At 41.3% G+C, this 16368-nt stretch overlaps 1 protein-coding gene across 13 annotated transcripts in view; it reads left to right on the top strand.

Moving 5' to 3' along the window:
* TRAK1 (trafficking kinesin protein 1) overlaps window positions 1-16368 on the top strand; it is a 326839-nt gene that overhangs the window by 272513 nt on the left and 37958 nt on the right. For all 13 annotated transcript variants that reach the window (XM_082258136.1, XM_082258142.1, XM_082258144.1 and 10 more), the window contains 6 exons: window positions 7011-7119; window positions 8429-8507; window positions 9535-9665; window positions 9866-9940; window positions 10771-10908; window positions 12930-13006. In XM_082258136.1, coding sequence (XP_082114262.1) covers window positions 7011-7119; window positions 8429-8507; window positions 9535-9665; window positions 9866-9940; window positions 10771-10908; window positions 12930-13006 — 609 coding nt within the window. The remainder of the gene's footprint in view (window positions 1-7010; window positions 7120-8428; window positions 8508-9534; window positions 9666-9865; window positions 9941-10770; window positions 10909-12929; window positions 13007-16368) is intronic.

Below are 16368 nucleotides of genomic sequence, written 5' to 3'. Positions count from 1 at the left end.
AATTTTAAAGGTAGAGGAACTCGTCAAAGACGAGGGCCTTCTTTTTCTGCTCACAAGAGGTTTTTTCGTCCAGCGGGTGAAAAAACTAAGTCCTCCAAAGCTCCTGCAGGAGGCGTCAGGGGTCGTTGGTCGGGCAAGCAAAAGCCCGCCCCCTCCAGACCTGAAGATAAACCATCCAAAGCCTGAAGGTGCGCCCCCACCCATAACTGGGGTGGGGGGACGTCTTCGCCGGTTCCCGGATCCATGGCTTTCCAGAATCCCGGACAAATGGGTTTGCAAAGTCATAAGGTCAGGGTACAAGATCGAGTTTCGATCTCTCCCACCGGCGCGATTTTTCCCTTCCAATATCCGACTATCCGCAGATCGTTTAGAAGATCTGCGGAGAGCAGTCACAGATTTACTACAACAAGGAGTGGTAGTCCACGTTCCTTGGACAGAACGGTTTCTAGGGTTTTATTCAAACCTGTTTACAATACCCAGGAAAGAGGGCAAAGTGCGTCCAATTCTGGACTTAAGAGCACTCAATTCTTTCGTCAACATAAGAAGATTCAGAATGGAGTCCATTCGCACGGTAGCAGCCTTCCTGCATCCAGGGGATGTCCTAGCGTCCATAGACATCAAGGACGCCTATCTTCACATTCCCATTTTCGCAGGACATCAGCGTTTTCTACGCTTTTCCGTAGAGGAGAACCACTATCAGTTTGTGGCGTTACCTTTCGGTCTCGCCACGGCTCCGCGGGTCTTCACAAAGGTGTTGGCCCCAATGTTGGCACTTCTGCGCCAAAGAGGTATATCGATTCTAGGTTACCTAGACGATCTTCTGCTTCATGCAGAGTCTCCTCAGACCTTGCTACAAAACATAGAAATTACTATGATTTCTTTACAGGAATTCGGGTGGCTGGTGAACCAGCAAAAGTCATTTCTGGTTCCCACCCAGAGGCTCGAATATCTGGGTCTAATTCTAGACACAGTCAGGACAAGAGTTTTTCTTCCGGTAGGGAAACTCCGAAAGATTCAATCAGCAGTCCAGTTGTTACTGTCCAACAGCTGGTCTTCCCTTCGGACTTGCATGAGGGTTCTGGGGTTGATGGTGGCTTCATTCGAAGCAGTCCCATTTGCCCAGTCCCATACCCGAATTCTTCAGCAAGAGATTCTTCTCAGATGGAATCGGAATCCGGAATCCCTGGACAATCAGATACGATTGAGCAAACAGACCAGAGAGTCTCTGGTTTGGTGGCTTCGGTCTCCAATGCTCAGCATTGAAAGTCATTTCTGCCAATATATTGGACGATAGTGACCACGGATGCCAGTCTATCCGGATGGGGAGGAATTCTTGGTCAGTTATCTGTCCAGGGACTTTGGTCCCCGGAAGAATCCAGGTTACCGATAAATGTATTGGAACTGAGAGCGATCAGACTTTGTCTGATTCACTGGACCGAGCAGCTCCAGGGCAGCCCGGTTCGGATCCAGTCGGACAATGCCACGGCCGTGGCTTATGTCAATCATCAGGGGGGCACCAAGAGTGTCCGAGCGGCCAAAGAAGTGGCTTGCATTCTTCGCTGGGCGGAACGATTTGTTCCAGCAATCTCTGCGGTGTTCATTCCGGGGGTGGAGAATTGGCAGGCAGATTATCTCAGCCGTCAGACCCTGGATCAGGGGGAATGGTCCCTCCATCCAGACGTTTTCCACCAGTTGTGCCTACGGTGGGGCACCCCGGATGTGGATCTGTTGGCATCTCGATTCAACAGGAAAGTTCAGAGATTCGTGGCTCGCTCCCGCGATCCTCTAGCAGAAACCGCAGACGCACTGATCGCCCGGTGGGGGCAATACCAGCTAATACATGCCTTCCCTCCTCTCGCGTTACTGCCAAGACTTCTTCGCAGGGTAGAGGAGGAAGGAATCCCAGTAATCCTGGTAGCTCCGGACTGGCCTCGTCGAGCTTGGTACGCCGACATGGTCAGACTGGTGGCGGACGTCCCATGGAGACTTCCTCTCAGGGAGGATCTACTGTCTCAGGGACCGATCTTCCATCCTGCTTTACGATCGCTGGCTTTAACGGCCTGGCTATTGAGACCCAGGTGCTGAAGGACAAAGGTTTGTCAGCTTCAGTTATTCCTACTCTAGTTGAAGCAAGGAAAGCGACTTCCAGAAAGATTTATCATCGCACATGGAAGTCCTACATTGCATGGTGTGAACCTTTGGGGTTCCGTCCTCGGTCTTATTCGATTAGTCGAATATTGGCTTTTCTGCAACAAGGGGTTGAGCAGAAACTGGCCTTGAGTACTATCAAGGGTCAGGTCTCAGCATTAGCCATCTTCTTTCAGAAGCCTTTGGCTACTCATTCCTTGGTGCGGAATTTCATCCAGGGGGTGCGACATCTGGCACCGCCAGTGCACGCGCCGTTACCCCCCTGGGATCTTAATTTAGTGTTGTCGGTTCTTCAGAAACCTCCCTTTGAAGATATTAGGGAGATTCCTCTACCCACGTTGTCCCAGAAGGTGGCCTTCTTGGTGGCTATTACTTCTGCACGCAGGGTGTCAGAACTGGCCGCATTATCTTGTCGTTCACCATATCTGGTGGTTCATAGAGATAAGGTGGTTCTTCGTCCGAATCCATCCTTCCTACCAAAAGTGGTTTCAGAATTTCATCTGAATGAAGAAATTGTATTACCTTCCCTGTGTCCTAAGCCCAGTCATCCTCGGGAATTTGCTTTGCACTCCTTGGATGTGGTCCGGCGATCAGGGTATACTTGAAAACGACAGACTCGTTTCGCAAGACGGATTCACTTTTTGTGATCCCAGATGGACCCAAAAAGGGGTTGCCTGCATCTGCCGCCACCATTTCCAGATGGATCAGACAGACGGTAGTACAGGCTTATTCTATTAAGGGTCGGGAGCCCCCGTTCCCTGTTAAGGCGCACTCCACTCGGGCACTTAGTGCGTCATGGGCCTTTCGCCATCAGGCGTCAGTGGTCCAGGTGTGCAAGGCGGCTACCTGGTCGTCGGTGCATACCTTTACTAAACATTATAAAGTTGATGTAATGGCATCGTCTGATGCCTCGTTTGGCCGCAAGGTTTTGCAGGCCGCAATTTGAGGAGACCAGTGGTCTACCTCGAGGGTTTTTTTCCGTTGGAAAATTTTTTCTTTAGTCTCATTCTTTGTTTATAATGAGCCTTTAAAACTTCTAGTTTGGCACCAGTTGGGCCTTCTAGATTGGATTTGATTTTGTCAATCCCACCCCTCATTTGTGGCACTGCTTCTGGATGTCCCAGCTCTTGAGAATCAAGAAGACTACGTCTGTCAATGAGCGATAGAGAAAAATGGATTTTTGTAAGAACTTACCGTAAAATCCTTTTCTCTTAAGCTCATTGACAGACGTAGTACCCGCCCCTCTATCATTGAGTTGGGTTGGGTTAAATTCTCTGTACTGCTTTAAACAGAACTGATTCCCTGTAGCAGAGAGAGGGAGGATATACCCTCAGGGACTGCCCCTAGGGTGGAGCCAGAACGTTTTGTCATTCTGCCTAGTCCTACTCCTGCGGAGACAACATAACCCAGCTCTTGAGAATCAAGAAGACTACGTCTGTCAATGAGCTTAAGAGAAAAGGATTTTACGGTAAGTTCTTACAAAAATCCATTTATTTTTATGCCACCTCAGTTTAAAACAGATAGTTTTCCTGAAACTAAAGGCTTTAAATTATTTTGAAGTGTTTGCGCCATGGGTCATATACTTTTCAACTGTTGCAAGTAATGCACAGATTTATCGGATTGCACATATTATTGCCCTGATGTGCTGATAGGCTTGAATAAAACTGATAAATATGCATTTGCAAATATTTATGTAAGTTTTTAAGTTGACCTAAATTCAGTTTAATATTTTATATGGAAAATTTAGAAATGCGAATTGTGCATAACCAGTACCCCCAAAAACCTACATTTTGTCTGGAGTTTTTCCTGAAAAATAGCTGGACACCTCTGTACCTAAAGCCTCATAGCTGTATATCAGCAATGTGAGATCTAAGGCACTGCTAGTCTCAGGAGAATGGAGGATTTGGTGATATCACTACTGTGCTCCTCATTGTTTTCCTCGCGGATGTTTCTGTCCTTTGGTGCACAGCTTTCAGGGTTCAGTTTCTTTTTGGAAGAACTCAAAATAGTTAAAACGTGTCTTTTTTTTTTTTTTTTTTTTTTACACACTGCTAACTTCTGCCCAGTAATAATGTTTGAAAGAAATGGCATAAGATACTTTTATTAGTCAAGAAATGTAACTTTTTCGAAGATCCTTTCTTTGTGGAAGGTTCCCATTACCTGTTCTCCTTTTGGGTCACAGCTTGAACCCATTAGGGGTGACCCATAGGGAGGACATGGACACGCTATTCCTATTATTTCAACCCTATTGACTTCCACTTCTACATTATTTATTATACTAATTAACTTTTCATTATCGCTCATTGACTCTCTCTATATCTTGTATACCATTTACCCACTCTATATTTGGACTCTATCTTCTTTACGTTTTTGTTGTATCCTTTTTACACTTCTGTTGTATCTATTGTATGTACATAACTCTAATAAAATACTTTGAACTAGAAACGGCATAAAGATCTGGTTGCAGTCCCACCCTTTTGGCCTCTTGCACACGATACTCCTGTTTGAGCTTCTCCTTTTGGCCTCTTGCACACAATACTTCTGTTTGAGCATCTACTTTTTCCAGACCTTTTTTTTTTGTATGTATTTGCGCATATTCGTGCGTATTTGTGTGCATTGAGGCTTAAATTACTGACCAGAAAATGCAGATTTTTCTATTTTGTTCTTACTGAAGAATTCACAGCGCTTGTTTATGCGTCTGTGTACACAGGCACATTACAATTAATGGGCTTTATTTTAGCTCAGAAAAAAAAAAAAAAAAAAAAAGCTTTACTGAGCTTTTCCAAGCTGCAAGATGCTCAAACAGGAGTATCGTGTGCAAGAGGCCTTTGATTGATCTTTGTCGGTATGAGGACCTTTGGGCTTGCTTTGTATCAAAACCTACTTTCTGCAGGGATGAAGGAAAATGCATGTAAAATGCACTGGACTCCCCTCACTCAGAGGAATGTAGCATTTAGGCGTCTTTAGACTTTAGCATAAGGTCAGAAGTACAGGTATATTCAGGGACCGTTGGCAGATTTAATGTCTAATGAACAGATCTGAACAACAAGCAAATAGCTGCTATGGCACTGTAAACCAGGTCACTTGGTAATATGTCTTGGTCAAAGTCCAGCTATAAATGTTTGTTGCTCTACATTCTAGTAGAAAGATATGAAGAGTGCATGCAGCTTTGACATCTGGCCTCGTGGTAAGCATTCTTTCTAAAAGTTAATTGCCTACAAGGAACACTATCTTCTGGAGGTTTTATTATTTTTCATGGGTCTCTTCAGTCTAATCTAGTGCCTTCTTACAAACCATACATTATTCTAACAGTTGACCTGGCTTTTGATCAACTGGCCTGTAAGACTGTAGGGACATTCAATCGTAAGCTTCTTTGCACACGGGGGGCTGTTGTGGATGTTTTTAGATGTACTTTATATAACATTGACAGATTACAGGGCACTTTACAAACCCACATTTAGAATAATGTACAAGGCCCTATTAAAGTTGCATCACTTTTAAAGTGGTTGTAAAGGTAAGACCTTTTACCTTAATGAATTCCCTGCTTTATGGTATAAAACATACTAGCCTTTGGGTGGCCCCCTCACCCTCCTAATAGTTACCTGAGTCCTTTCTCAATCAAGTGTTGTGCATGTCTGCAGCAGGGCTAGTTATTCTCGCTCTCTCCCCACGGGGCAGCCATTGAATCTTGCTGCTGTCAATTTAATCATGTGACAAGGAGCAAGAGGCGGGGCTGAGCCATGCTGTATGTGTCCGGCTTGGGAGCAAACCCACGCGTGCGCCCCCATAACAAGAGGTTGGCTATGGTGGCGCAGCAGAAGAGGAGCCGAGAGGGCTGGCAGGGGACCCCAGAATCGGAGGTTCCGGCCCACCCTGTGCAAAATCTTTGCACATCGCAGATAAGTATAATATGTTTATTTATTTTTTTTAAATTTACTTTATAACCACTTTAAGGTACAAAGTCTTTTCTGTGGCTGACTTATTTGTCAGGTTTCTTATCTGAGGCAGCGCGTGTGTGTATATTAATATATATATATATATATGTATATATGTATATATATATATATGTATAATGTATGTTAATATATATATATATATATATATATATATTATAATATATTATGTATATGTGTGTATAATTTTGTTTTTAACGTGTACATCCCATGCACCACTTGACAGGTGACACTTGCACAATCAAATGTAAATATTGAAGTCTAAATCCCTTGTCATCCAAATTCCCTAATTGTTTAAGAAACAATAAAAAGACTCAACAGAACGGCATTTAATTTTGGAACTAATCTAATTTCCCAAGCAAAAAAACACACATATGGTTTGAATATCATTCAAGGCCAGTTCACACCAGAACCTGCGTCCTGTGCACCTTTACCGCATCATGTTGAGAATGCACTGCACTTGCAATCTGCAGCGGGTGTCGGTGTAATGTTAATGACACCCCAGGGGTAGGACCAGTGTCCTTTGATGGACTCCAAGAAAAGGATTTTTCTTGGAGTCCATCAAGGGACACTGGTCCTACCCCTCTTTCCGTAAAGTTTGGTCCTACCCCTCTATAATGCTCTTGGTACTGTTTTGCTACAAAACTGAGACCTGCTGGTGGCAGGAGGAGTTGTAACCTGGATTGGCCTACAGTTTTTTGGTTGCCAATCATCAATCCTCTAGCAGGGGTGTAGGACCTAATGGTGAAAGGTCAGTGGGCTCCAAGTAAAGGATTTAACACTGTTTACAACTTTTTTTTTTTCTCCACAGTGGCTGAGTAGCTGCCACTTTACAACCCTTGAATGGTTACATTGTTTAAAACTGCTCTAATGATCCTTCCTGTAACCAATATCTTGTTTTCGTTACAGTCTGAAGAGGAATGAATCTTTAACGTCCGTCCAAAGTTTTTTCCCCTTTGATTCTCTTCAAAAGAAACTAAAAGATCTTGAGGATGAGAACATTGTCCTGCGCTCGGAGGTACAGCATCACACATTCTGATTTGCAGCTTATAATTTGGTGAATCACTTCCTACATTGATGGCCATTATGCAGATTGTTGAGCACTGGTGACATCTAGTGATGTAAAATGTGTAGTATTTATTCCACTTTATTCTATAACAGAGAAAACATCTTAGTGGTAAGGCTCTGTTCACACTGCCACGACCTGAAAGTTGCAACTTTGCCAGGCATCTTGAGTACTACTTTGATAGAAGTATAGAATAGAAGTCGTCTTGAAGTATAGAATAGAAGTCGTCTTGAAGTATTACAGCGACTTCAGTAGTGCTAATTAAGACAGCTCTCGTGGACTAACATTGAATTTGACATGTCATTCGACTTGGGGTCTCGTAAGTCAGATCCCAAGTCACAGTAGTGTGAACCGAGCTTAAAACGTCTTCAACGTTTCTAAGCAAGTCCAGCTAAGGCCCCTTTCACACTTGTTCGACTTGTCCTGCAACTTGGGACTGCAAAGTCGCATAACAAGTCGTACCCCATGATTTCCAATGAGTACCATTCATATCTGTGTGACTTCAAAGTAGTCCCTGCACTACTTTGGTTCGACTTTGATGTGTTTTGAAGTCCAAAGACCTCAAGATTACACAGGCATTGCTTCAAGTCCAGTCAAAATCAAGGTGCAAAATCATGTTACTTTTAGGTCTCGCAAGTGGGGAAGGGGCCTAAAGGTGGCTAACTATCACTATCTATAACATCCTTTCTCAACATTTTCAACACAGAGGAACCCTTAAAATAAATTTCTGGTCTCGGGAACCCCTGCTAAAAATTAAAAATCTACAACTCATGACACATTAGTGTGACAGTCAGTGGGAAGAATGCTCCTTACTCTTGTCACCATTTGGAAGAATTATCCCCTTACAGATAGCTAAAAGGAACAATGGTGTCATTGGAAACTTATCTGAGAGGCAGAAATTGCCCATTGCTCAAGGAACCCCTAGCAACCTCAGGAGGAACCCTGATTGAGAAACCCTGATCTATACCATGACTTGGATATATTTAATATTTTAAACCTGGCAGTTATAATCTGTATTACAGTTATTGGGGTTATTATGTATGAAATAATGTGAGCAATAAATGCTATTGGTAATGTATTATTTTCAAGCAATCCTAAAAAAAATACTTTTAACATAAGACTTACAACAGACTACTAGAAATCTCTAAAGAATTTGTATTTTAGGCTGGCCCCATTTGTTTCCACTCCAATAGACTGACCAGATTATTTTGTATTGTTTTTTGATTGCATGGCTCTGTCTAATATATTGTCATATTTTCAGGCATGTCACCTCCAAACAGAAACAATCACATATGAAGAGAAAGAGCAGCAGCTTGTTAATGACTGCGTAAAAGAGCTAAGTAAGTCACCCTTAAAATTTCAAATAAAGTGTATGCTTCATAATAGGCTGAATTTGCTAGGTATGTTGCCTTCAAATGACAATACTGAGTAAGGTTTGTACATCTATCAACACTTACAATTTAATGGGAGTAACAAGGTAGGTGGTGGATACAATTATTTTACCCTCAAAGCCTTGTTGCTATGATCTGGTATTTATAATATTCCCCTGCTCTTGCCATCTTTGCAATTACATGGTAACTACCATGGGTTCACTGGGACATCCTTCTACCACCAGATGCATAGGTTTAACAGTAGATGAGCTGCCAAACAAAGCTTCCATAAAAGTTTTTTTTTTTTCCTTAATTCAAATGTGGATTTATCTATTCTAGACATGAAACTTTTGGTTTTTACACTGATACAGGCTTTGCTTTACCAATAAGTGTTTATTATAGAGTGCACCTAATCGCTCAGCACTATGAGCTTCCTAAAGGGAGGACATAGCAGAAGTCGCTTGCATTCATGCTGTCTCGCTGCTTTAATTCGGTTAGATTTCCTCTTAACTACTGAGCTTATTAAATAGGTCTTTTTTTTCCAGCATAGCACATAGGGATAGGTTTGAGAACATGCTCAACGGAGCCCAAGGAATTCAATTACAATATGTTAATCTGTAATATTGCAAAAAACATTTTTAATTCTTGACCATAATAAACAAGAATAGCATATGAAAGACCACTAAAACTCCTTTATTTCTAAAACTTGACATCACACAATTTGTACCTATATATAATTTACCTAAACCCCTACTAGTGTTCCTTTTTTCTACCCAGTGGCTGGGCATCATTCCAGAGATATTAGGAGAAACTGCTTGCTGCCCATCATGTGACCTTCAACAGATTAGTAATAAGTCAACATCACTGCTGTATAACTGAATTTCTTAGCATTAGAACACTTCATGTCCATCAAGCTAGAGAGTGTGACTTCAGATAACAATACAAGCAAGTCTCTGGAATGTAATTCATCTTACAGTTACTTAATGCTGAATTTTAGGGGATGCAAGTATCCAGATTTCAAACATATCAGAGGAATTGGCAAAGAAGACGGAAGATGCAGCACGGCAACAGGAAGAGATCACTCATCTTTTGTCACAGATCGTTGACATTCAGAAAAAAGCAAAAGCAGTAAGTGTAATACTGGTGACTGGTCCTTGACCCTCTACTACACTTATTTTTGGGCACAGTTTCCATGGTATAATTTTTTAAGAGCATATGGGATATTTTCTACTGTGTGTTCATTTTTAAATTCTGTTATGTTTTCATATATTTTATTCGTATATATCTATATTATATTTCATATATATTATTTATCTGCTTGCTTGCAGTATGCAGTGGAAAACGAAGAGCTGGTACAACACTTAGGAGCTGCTAAAGATGCTCAGCGGCAGCTTACAGCAGAGGTACAGTTATTATAGTGTTCAGAAGAACCTGTCATAACTAGGCTGATGCAGAAATATAAATATTTTACACCTATTTATTGCATTTTTACTGGCTTGTGTTTGTAGGGTTTAGATATCCCCAATTTTTTTACTCTTCTTTTCACCACGCTTTAACTGGAATTTTAGGGACAGCTGTAACCTGCTAACTACCTAACTTGAGTCACTGCACATTGAGAAGGTGGGAGGCAGTATGTAAGGTCAGGCATTTACCAGGTTAGCAATTGTCCGATATCAGTAGACCCTCTAATTGCTTCAGCAGTCAGACTTGATGCATACAGCTTGCATTGTGTTAAGTGTGTGCTGATTCATTTTAAACACACTTGAGATGATGTTCAACAACATGAGTTTTTTAAATGCTGTGCGTTTATGTACACTTTTTTTGGTTCACAACCACTAAAATATTGTATTTTTATTTCCATAATGCACCCTCCAGTGCTCTGTGATGTGTTGTTTAAATGCAGCATGTTCTATTCCCCCCCCCCCCACAGCTGGCCAATGCAGAGCCAGTTTGTCAGTTTGTTATTGCATTAACCTTGCGTTAAGCAACACAGCCCAGCACACGTGGTGTGAGTGGGCTATGCCTACTTTATATTTTTATTTTGACTGGTTGTGGCTAAATTGTGTTTTTTGGGAATGTTTTCCTAGTATTCATGGCCTGAATACTACTACTGTATTTGTGATTATTAGGTGCTGATGTTTACTGTCTATCCTATGTATACCCTTACATATACGTCATACCTTTTATTTTATTTTTATTTACTTTTTTACTCTTGTTCTTTCATTTTATACAGCTGCGAGAGCTGGAGGACAAGTATGCAGAGTGCATGGAAATGCTTCATGAGGCACAGGAGGAGCTGAAGAACCTTAGAAATAAAACCATGCCAAATGTAATTTCTCGACGTTATCACAACGTCGGTGTATTTCCTTTGGTAAGATCATTTTTTAAATTAGTACAATACACTGATTTGTTTAATGATTTCTAAGCTGTGCCTACTTTATAGGAATTCATGTGATATGGTTGGTCTCTTGAACTTGTCTCTAAATCAAATAAAAACAACAAACTTTGCGCCCAAGGAAAATAATAGTGACTAAAATAGTGACCACAGAGGGTTGTTTCCTTTCCAGATATCCCAGCTTTGTTATCCAAGTATTGCTTTTCTTCTTTAGACTAGATTGTCCTGGTGTCTATATCATTTTCCTGTATGAAGTACTGACTTTAAATGTTTGGCTTTTAAGTACAATGTGTCGTGGTGAATCTGATAAGGTGTAAAACATTTATAGGAAAACAACAGTGCTGAAATGCAGGCATCTTGTGCAGCCTTGTCTGTGTTCATCAAATTAAACCCTGTGTTCCCAGAAGAGGTTCTGAGATTTGACTGCTAAATGACAGGACCTGACGTATTCTTTAAAGAGAAGTGCAGTGTCACTAAAACAAACATATATATATATATATATATATATATACACACACACACACATAACCTAAGTGGCTGCAGCATTGAGCCAATGCTGTAGCTGTCCCCCTCCGCCTCTGTATAGAGTACTGAGCGATCAAAGACCACTCAGTTCTCAGGTCCACTCTAAGCAGAGAGCTATGACTGCCCATCCAGCGCTCACTGTAGTGCTGGGCTGTGGAGGGGGTAGTAGCAGGTAGATCAGCCTCTCAGCGGCATGCTGAGAGGCTGAGCCAGCTTCTGGTCAGACATCTGGGTGGGTCTGACGTTCTTTTCTAAATTCCTGAATTGGAGCAGCTCGGTGAAGTCAACTGTTGCTGTCTGCTGAATCTGAGTCACAGGAGTGCATAACGAAGTGTACTCCTGTGAACCACAGGAGACATATGGCCAAAAGAGCTTTGTACACCACAGTAACAATAGATCCCCGTACAACAATAGACCCCCCCCGGCAACAAAATACCACCCACTTAAGCAACAACAGACCCTCAGGAGCAACAACAGATCTCCTAGCAGCCAGCAACAATAAACCTCTCCCTCAACAGTACATCCCGTCCATTAACAATTGACCCACCCCAGCAACATATTACCCCCACTAGCAACAATAGACCTACTCATGCAAAAATAGATACTCACCAGTGACAATAGATCCCCCAGCAGTCCACACCAATAGACCCTCCAGCACACCCCAGCACTTTTTGCCATTACATACATTCATTGCTGGAGGTCCTGGAACTGTGTTCCCCCGCATTTCCCACAAAAAAGCAGCCCTGCTCCCTCTGAAAATACATTATACTTTGCCTTTTAGAATGCATCTTATACTTTGTTATATTTTGACCCTTACAGACTAATTTATTTGGCTTTGTGTGATCTCACTTCCTCAATACTACCCCATTTCCTCTTTATCAACACCTATATTTACCAGAAGGTAACTGAAGGACATTTAGCAGCTTTAAAATATAGGCAGTACAATAAATGTAACTTGAGATGCTTTATTACTGGATCACTAAACTAGAAAAGATTGAAGCTTAGAGTGTTGTATTCATCCGCAGATTTAATGGAATATTTTGATAACACAGCTTTTTATTTAGAACCTGGCATGACTTCACATATTGACTGACCTCATTGTTCTCTCTCTTACTCAACACCAAACTATGGTATATCATTGTTGTCCCACTCAGTAGCCGCCAGTTTTGATGTAATGCACGTTTAAGTAAAGAATGTGAAAATACACAGTCATTTTAATTATTAAGATCACATGGGGATCTTGCAAAATTAGATGATCATTACCTCATTTTTTACTTCATTGTTCATTTTTATATGGAAGAGTTGGCTGTAAGCCTCATGACTATAGTTCAGTAGTGTTCATTATCTTGTGGCCAATGTTTACCCTTTCATCTCTGTGGTTGTCATCATGCAGTCAGCAGCAGGTATTATGCATAATGTGGTGGTTACAGTAACCAATATCATTCTAATGACTCATTCTCATTATTTTTCAGGACTCCTTAGCAGCTGAGATAGAGGGTTCCATGAGGAAAGAGCTTCAGATAGATGAGCCGGACTCCTCTGAAATGAAGTAGGACACATTTTTAGATAAAAAAGCCATCAGTTTTACTCAGAAACAATGCATAGTTGAAAAAGCAAGAATTGATTAGTTATGAACATTGCATTATTTTGTTTAACGCCCATCCAAAGTCCATTTCCTACCTAATACCATTTCCTACCTAATACCTTGGGTGTATGCCAAAGGCAAGAACTTTTTACTGTGTTCAAAATGTTCTGTTTAGTAAGTGCAGCAAATTGGTTTCGATTATCATGTGTGTACCACCCAAACATTGGTTCTGTTTTGCAAATTTTGCTGAGATGAGTAAATTGGTTATTTTATCCATAAACAAATACATGGCGTTAGGCAGTATTTTCCAATAACTGCTTAATTCAGTGAATAGAGTGCACTCTCAGACCGGATGAGGTGGAGATTCTGCTGTCACTACCCCACCTTTCCACCTCGTATATGACTCTATGAGTTACATTTTTTAACGAATGAAAAAGCTTAAAGCAATACTTTAATACTTTACCAAAATACTTGGTTTACAGGATTAGCCTTTGTCAGACAAACTGGGGGGGGGGGGGGGGGGGGAGGGGGGCATTTTTTAGGACTTGTACTGCAGTGTCAAAGAATGAAAGGTACTTTCAGATTGGATGAGATGGAGATAGTGATGTTACCACCGCCCTCTCCACCTCGTCCAATCAGAAAATGCCTTACATTCATTGGGGAAAATGTAAGGCATCCTGTCAATGGCGCCCGTGCTGTGCAGGCAACCCCCTGTGGTTACTATGCAGCAGGGCAGCACGAGACCTGCAAGACAGCAGTCATCACTGTAGTAGCAGCAACTACTACTGTGACTTCAAACTTCCACAATGATCCCACAGGTATGGAATATGCATGTGACAGACCCAAATGAGACAGGGGCTTTTCGAGGGGACTGCAGGGTAGCCTCTTGCCTACTGACTATAGGCCTATGCACGTGAAGGAGCTATAAGCATTTAGGAAGATGTTTTGTTATATAATGCTAGATGACATGTTAACAGTCAAGGAAGCCATAATGGTTCCTGCCAACTTGAAACTCAGTGAGTAGATGAATGTGAAAAGAAAGACGGTTAATGGGATTTAGGCAGCCCTGGATCACGCAGGATCTGAAAAACAGCAGTAATCCCATAGTAGCAGCAACTACTAAAGTGACTTACAACTTCCACAAGGATCCCACATGTATAAAATATGCACATTTACATTGGTCCAAGCTGAACCAATATACCTATGCAATAAAATCCATAACCAAAGTTCAGCCTTAAAAGCATGCATTATGTTATAGTATATTGCATTAAGTGTGAGTGTATTTCTGCACAAAGTATATATACTCACTGTTTGCCCACCCATCCCTGACATTAACTAGCCTTCCATCCTTTGCCTTGGATTCATACTTACTAAAGGAACGGATGGTCCCATAGATTTCTGTGGGAGCTACTGCACATGCTCTGGCAGCAGAACGAATCTCCATGCCAGTAGTAAGTAAACATTGCGGTAGGCTGTGGTTGCAAGAAATCTGTAAGTATGCAGCTTAGGCAGCCAAGGTGGATTAAAGTCAGGGGACAAATGGTAAGTATACTTTGTTTAAAAGTATCCTTACTTTTTAACGCTTTATTCTATTGCTTTTACATTAGTTGAGAAATGTCACTGTATATCATTAAACAAGGCATTGTGTATATAACAAATGTGGGAACAACAAAATTTATAATGAAGGCATACTGGACAGTCACTGAAATATCTAGTGAATATTTAAAATTAACAGACACACAAAGAGCAGTTTTGATAAAAAGCATAAAATAAAACTTTACTGGACATCAAAATACATAAACCTTCTTGCACATGAAAGTTACCATAAACATTACACAAAACACCACGACTTAAACATACGCTCCTATTCCCAATACTTTAAAATATTAAATAATACTTAGCTCTGGTAGTTGAATGTCAACAGCTTACACTGGAAAGCTGGAGGAACAGGACAATAAGAAATCCTGGCTGCATGCTTGGTCTTTCCACAGCTCCAAAAGACAGACTATTTCCCATGCTATGGACTCTTTTTATAGTCCTGTATACCAGAGACCAACCACAGGATGTAATCATTCCTCTTGAAAACTCACAGGATGTAATCATTCCTCTTGACCACTCACAGGATGTAATCATTCCTCTTGACCACTCACAGGATGTAATCATTCCTCTTGACCACTCACAGGTCATTTTGTGAGTACGGTCAGCAACACATGACATTAACTAGCCTTCCATCCTTTGCCTTGGATTCATACTTACTAAAGGAACGGATGGTCCCATAGATTTCTGTGGGAGCTACTGCACATGCTCTGGCAGCAGAACGAATCTCCATGCCAGTAGTAAGTAAACATTGCGGTAGGCTGTGGTTGCAAGAAATCTGTAAGTATGCAGCTTAGGCAGCCAAGGTGGATTAAAGTCAGGGGACAAATGGTAAGTATACTTTGTTTAAAAGTATCCTTACTTTTTAACGCTTTATTCTATTGCTTTTACATTGGTTGAGAAATGTCACTGTATATCATTAAACAAGGCATTGTGTATATAACAAATGTGGGAACAACAAAATTTATAATGAAGGCATACTGGACAGTCACTGAAATATCTAGTGAATATTTAAAATTAACAGACACACAAAGAGCAGTTTTGATAAAAAGCATAAAATAAAACTTTACTGGACATCAAAATACATAAACCTTCTTGCACATGAAAGTTACCATAAACATTACACAAAACACCACGACTTAAACATACGCTCCTATTCCCAATACTTTAAAATATTAAATAATACTTAGCTCTGGTAGTTGAATGTCAACAGCTTACACTGGAAAGCTGGAGGAACAGGACAATAAGAAATCCTGGCTGCATGCTTGGTCTTTCCACAGCTCCAAAAGACAGACTATTTCCCATGCTATGGACTCTTTTTATAGTCCTGTATACCAGAGACCAACCACAGGATGTAATCATTCCTCTTGAAAACTCACAGGATGTAATCATTCCTCTTGACCACTCACAGGATGTAATCATTCCTCTTGACCACTCACAGGATGTAATCATTCCTCTTGACCACTCACAGGTCATTTTGTGAGTACGGTCAGCAACACATGACATTAACTAGCCTTCCATCCTTTGCCTTGGATTCATACTTACTAAAGGAACGGATGGTCCCATAGATTTCTGTGGGAGCTACTGCACATGCTCTGGCAGCAGAACGAATCTCCATGCCAGTAGTAAGTAAACATTGCGGTAGGCTGTGGTTGCAAGAAATCTGTAAGTATGCAGCTTAGGCAGCCAAGGTGGATTAAAGTCAGGGGACAAATGGTAAGTATACTTTG

Source organism: Pelophylax lessonae (assembly GCF_965119305.1).
Source record: "Pelophylax lessonae genome assembly, chromosome: 5".
In the NCBI taxonomy this organism is placed as follows: domain Eukaryota; kingdom Metazoa; phylum Chordata; class Amphibia; order Anura; family Ranidae; genus Pelophylax; species Pelophylax lessonae.
Note: the sequence above shows the minus strand (reverse complement) of the source record. Positions and strands in the feature narration are given on the sequence as shown.